The sequence below is a fragment of the Cupressus sempervirens genome, chromosome 4 (assembly GCF_028749045.1).
Source record: "Cupressus sempervirens isolate cs-2001-9-10 chromosome 4, ASM2874904v1, whole genome shotgun sequence".
In the NCBI taxonomy this organism is placed as follows: Eukaryota; Viridiplantae; Streptophyta; class Pinopsida; order Cupressales; family Cupressaceae; genus Cupressus; species Cupressus sempervirens.
Genome location: NC_143121.1, coordinates 559930912 through 559936502, shown reverse-complemented (window position 1 = coordinate 559936502; position 5591 = coordinate 559930912). Strand labels below are relative to the sequence as shown.

The following is a 5591-nucleotide window of genomic DNA, read 5'->3' as shown; positions in this document are numbered from 1 at the left end:
CCAATCTGACGAATTAGAAACGCTAGACAATAAAGTTATAAACACATATACAATAACCTTTATTAGATAATAGCACAATGCAAATACCGCTATTCTGAGAGGAACTAGACACTTTTCGTCCTTATTTTAATTATTTAATGACAACACTCTTATACCATTATCACTCTTCCTCATTTACATCAAATACTTCTATCGTGGGACAACTCTTGACAAATGATGTTTTTATAGAAGAGAGGAAGTGGAGACAACTAGAGGGTAAGAGATTATGAGGACAATAAGGACAGTTGAGGGAGGACTATCATTTAATTTAAGTGGGTCGGGGCCTTGGCTGCATGTGATGAGCTGAGGAAAAGGCCTTTACTAGATGCCTTTTAAAACTTTTTCTTGTTGGAATGCAGTTCTGTTAACGCCTTTTCAGCACATCATCTTCTTTTTTGGCGGGGTTTAGAGAGTGAGTTGGGATGCTCACATGATCATCTTCTTCTACCCAACCGTCCAGCTTATCTTGTGCCGCACCTCTGTAAGTTTCTTCCGTATAGCTTAGCTTTAGCTCCGCATTTGTGTAGGTCTGACAGGGCTAAGGACCACGAATACTCTTTTGTCTCTTCCTCTAGCACAACTGTAGTAGATGTGGGGAATTTTGAACTGCCCGCATTCCATAATATTGTCATTTTCTTGGTTCTGTATTGCCTGTCTCGATCCAGATTTTTTTCAAATTTGGTTGCCATTGCTTGATTTGATTGGATTGATGTTCACTTGGATACCGACGACGACTGATTTTTGATGGAAAACTGATTTGGGTCAGCAATTTTGATTCATCCATCTTGGCTCCACCTAAAATTCCATCAAAGTGTTATTTGGAATTCATCTCTGTCTCACTTTTCACCCATTAATATTGGATTTCCAAGCTTTTTGGATTGACCCATGTTGGGTTTATCAAATAATTCCGTCTTTTGGCCATCCAGCTTGTCATTCTCTTTGGATTGACCCAATCTATTGAAATTCAAGAATGCTTGTTTCGGAAGGTCAAATCCATGACTTCTTTTGACCTTGATGTTAATATGTAAAGAAATGGGGAAAGCTTGCGGAAATGGCGAACTCTCTTAGCCAAATGAAATATGGTCACGCAGTGATGGCTACAGTGAACAGGCAGAAATTGATGGCAGAAGCATGGAGATTCAGGTGATCGGGTAAGATAACTACATTGCTTTCATAATTCATTTTTTTTAAAAGCCAAATTGAATTGCAAAATGAGGGATTTTCCTTCATGTTTCGGGGAACATGGAGTACAAGTCACAGAGTCATCTACTAGCAGTAGCAGTAGCAGCAGTAGGATGACACAGAATCTGGTAACATGTGTGTACCAAACCAAACTTGGAGGCCATTCTCGTCTAATCACGGTCACATGGTGCAAAAATCTGATGGGTCAGGGTCTAAGTGTAAATGTAGATGACGAGTCATGCCCTGGCATGACTTGTAAAGTGGATATGAAACCTTGGCTTTTTTCAAAGAAAAAGGGGTCTAGGAGTTTTGAAGTGGGCACCGGACAAATTGATGTGTTTTGGGACCTTTCATTTGCCAAGTACGGATCTGGTCCTGAGCCATCGGAGGGCTACTTTTTAGCTGTAGTTTCTGACTCTGAAATGGCTCTTCTGCTTGGTGATATGACCAAGGAAGCTTATAAGAAGACTCATGCAAGTCCTCCCTCTGGTGAAACAATTCTTATTTCAAAGAAAGAACATATTTTTGGTAAGAAAGTGTACAACACAACGGCCCAATTTTCGGATAATGGGCAGCCTCATGACATCATGATCGAGTGCCATACGGTAGGCTTAAGAGAGCCTAGACTCTCTGTTCATATTGATAGAAAGATGGTGATGCAAGTTAAACATTTGATGTGGAAATTTAGAGGCAATCAAACCATTTTGATTGATGGACTTCCTGTTGAAGTGTTTTGGGATGTGCATAATTGGCTATTTAACCCCAGTGTAGGCAATGCAGTGTTCATGTTTCAGACTGGCCTTTCTACTGAGAAATCATGGTACAAGCTCTCATCTTGCTCTTCCATATTGCCTCTGCCGACTTCTCAGGGATTTAAAGAGGAGTCTAAAGTTCTAGGATTTTCCTTATTGCTCTACGCATGGAAGAGTGAGTAGACTGGTCTTGACATACAAATCAATGATATTACATGGGATTCTATTTCCTTTCCGACTTTCTAACTAACCTGAATTTGTTTCAGTCGCAGCATTTAATTACAGGGTGGGAATTCGAAATAATTTAATTAGCATTTGGTGATGATTATATAGCTTGTCAATTAAACAGAAATGCTGTTGGGGTTTCTGTGAAGCTGAATTTGGTTTTCCAAGAGATTGTTACTATCCACAATATTTGATACTTGATATCTCTTTTCTGTAATCATGGAAGGTTTTCATCTACAGGCTGTGTATTAAGAAGAGATGAATTCGGGAAACGATTAAAGTAAAGAGCGGAGTTATTTCAGATTGCATTGATTGGATTGTTAGTAATGCTTGTTTGAAGCTTTCTTAGTCCATCTCCAATACCTAAAGAAATTCGATCTCTTGTGTAATTTCCTGTTTGCTTCTGAAGTTGTAAATGCTGATGTTCCATTATATTTATGATGCTATAACCTTTGTTTTGGCTGAAGCAAGCTCAAAATTGCATTTGAGAGCAGTTCAGTTCAGTGACTTTTTTTGTAACAGTTTATGTAACATAATATCACTGATGGAGCGGCTTTGATTTTGGTTTGAGTAAATAATGAAATTGCACTTGCCAGTGTATCAATTTCAAATTATTGTTACAACTTTTGTTTTTGTTTTGAGATTATGGTGATGTATTGAACTTAGAAGCTGCTTCTTAAATCCATATAATATGTTCATTCTTGATTACAAGGAAGATTTTCTATATTACTATCCTAAATCTTTTGGAGTAAATGAAAGATGGACAGCAAGAGTCGTTCATATCACTAATCGTACATGTGCTGACCCCTTACAAACTGCATATGGTCTCCATGGATTTCTCATCTTTTGAGAATTCATCTGCAGTAGCAAACTCTTACTTTATAAAATGATACAATACAATGAAGCTGGTTAAATTTGATTGAAAATGCTCCCCGTCAAATTGTGAATTGTCTTAAACTTCCTTTGCTTTTCCCATCAACTTGATGGAATATATTTCGCTTTCATAATAGAAGGCGCTGGACATTTTATTGCTTGGACACAGAACAACTTAGATAAACATCCATTCAATCTGAAAATAATCATCTGGGAACTTTTTTAATTTCTGGTTTATATTCTGTTTTTCTTGTTAGATGGCTTTGTTAAAAATAGTACTAAAAGTTTGTACCTTAATGTAATGATATGAATGATGGTTAGACATGCATATGTCACATTAAGCAGATAGAGCACCAAAGAATTATCAGATGCGTGGCTGGTTGTACTTGCATTGGTTTACTTATTTAAGGAAATAGATCCGGATGCAGAGATGGACTTCATTAGAGCAAATGGCATATTTTTTGCTTCTTTGCTGCCCTGATATAGAGTACATTACTCCACTGCCTATTGCCTATTCGCACAGTTTTTTCATTTTACTCATTCAGGAATCAGCATATGTGCTCCAGTTTTTAACCAAATTCAACAAAACTTCTCTGTTTTAAATATTTCTAATTTTAGTTGTATGATCTTTGATCTGTTGTTTCAAGGTTGTTCAAGATTGACCCTTACCATTGAAATCTTCTTTATATCCAGTCTCAAATGGTTTGTAGGAACCAAAATACCTGTTAATCCAATGAACTGCTCCAATACAGGAACAAGAAATTACAAGCTTTACATCTAAAGCTATTAGATTTCCACAATACATATGAATGTTAGATGGTTGTTTCTGGTTATGATTGTGTGATTTTTTTAAATATCATCAATATTTCAGATTACACTCTGGGATCTGTCATCAGGATGCAAGAGAACAAGAATAAGAAAGATGTTTGATGTGATCTGAAATGTTGATAATTTGAAATTATCTAACAAGCTTTACATTTCCCAGATTTTTATAAAACAAGGCCCGCAGTTAGTAAATTTACTTTTTGAAAGAGCATTGGTAGCATCACTTATTATGTCTTAGTCAAACCCATGGCTTTCTGCTCTGCCGCTCCTGCTGGTGAGATAAGGAATACATCACACTTGTGGCAGACTAATTTTCCTGGATGTCCCAAACTTTCTGTAAGAGTGATGAACGAATGATGCAGATTTTTATAAAACAAGCCCTGCAGTTAATAAATTTCCTTTTTGAAAGAGCATTGTTAGCATCACTTATTATGTTCTAGTCAAACCCATTGCTTTCGGCTCTGCCGCTCCTGCTTGTGAGATAAGGAATACATCACAATTGTGGCAGACTAATTTTCCTGCACGTCCCAAACTTTCTGTAAGAGTGATGAACGAATGCCCCAATATTTTATCCAACTCAAAATTATTTCATCATTGGTTCATTTAATTTTGACGTTTGTTCCTAAATTTAGCTCAGCTTCAGTTTTGGACAATTTTGTGTCTAAAAAATTTGCCTCCTTGTCCAATTGAGTAATCCTTTTTTTATAAAGAGCTATTGAAATGGTGCCTTGTCGATTGTAATCATTTGGAGTGTGCTTTCCTCAAATAGTTGTTTACATTTGCATGGGCTGGACCTCGCATAAGTTTGACGTTACATGACATTAGTGTGAGAGGTATTGGTCCCCATCCATTACCAGGGTCTGACGACAGAACCGTGCCTTACTTCTAATGTGTGTTTCTGCAGTGTCGTACTCATAATTTTGAGGCAGTGGTTGTTTGATCTTCTCAAAGATTGGACAATTCAACTGCAGTTAGCTTTAACGCATTGAAGTTTTCAGATTGTGGTGTTATGCTTAGCTTATCTACACAAATGTTTATTTGCTAGGCGTTGGAGAGTGATAAAATTGGTTATGCATTGAGTTAATGTCAAGTTTACTTGCTTTTTTATTCCCTCCTCAAGCTTGTACCGGAGTAGCACGTTTGCAGCATCTAAATTGTGGCTTAAGGCACGTCAGGAAAGGGATCAGAAGCAATTCTTTGTGAAGGACTCACTTATTGAACATACGAAAGCTCTTAGATCCTTGAAAAATAAAACATCTCTCTAGCAGAGAGGCTAAGTATGAGACCTGATTAAAATAGTTTGTCCTATTTGGAGGCTTGTACTATTCTCAAAAGTGCACTGCTCTTGGACAAAAGTTTTTAGGAATTGGGTATCAAAAGGTCTTGATCTGGTTGTAGGAAGTATAATTTGCTTGCAAAAGTTGCAAGCTCAGACGGAACTTGATATATCTGGTATTGCGTTTGATGGAGAAAGGAATGTATGGACCCTCCTGGGTTTTAATCCACTTCCCAACAAAGCAGTTAAATTTATGAAGAAAACCATTTTTGTAGCAACTAAAAAATTGTTTTCAAAAGTTTGAAAAATGGCTTCACATGTATTACACATGCTGTAGAGCATGTGTATGAACAATATAGAAAGTTCAAATACAGTCATTTTTTCTTCTATCATGGAGATTTGGTTACTGGATTATGATG

At 37.0% G+C, this 5591-nt stretch overlaps 1 protein-coding gene across 2 annotated transcripts; it reads left to right on the top strand.

Annotated features, from left to right (window-relative positions):
- The first annotated feature begins 860 nt into the window (after nt 1-860).
- Nucleotides 861-2821, top strand: LOC149562422 (uncharacterized). Of its 2 annotated transcripts, XM_089825930.1 has the most exons (2): nt 861-2148; nt 2240-2821. In XM_089825930.1, exons 1-2 carry the CDS (start codon nt 1251-1253, stop codon nt 2293-2295), a joined length of 954 nt encoding a protein of 317 aa, XP_089682056.1. In that variant the 5' UTR covers nt 861-1250; the 3' UTR covers nt 2296-2821. The 2 variants fall into 2 exon arrangements, with proteins under 2 accessions (XP_089682056.1, XP_089682057.1); XM_089825931.1 differs by having other exon boundaries at nt 1111-2291.
- Nucleotides 2822-5591: the final 2770 nt, after the last annotated feature.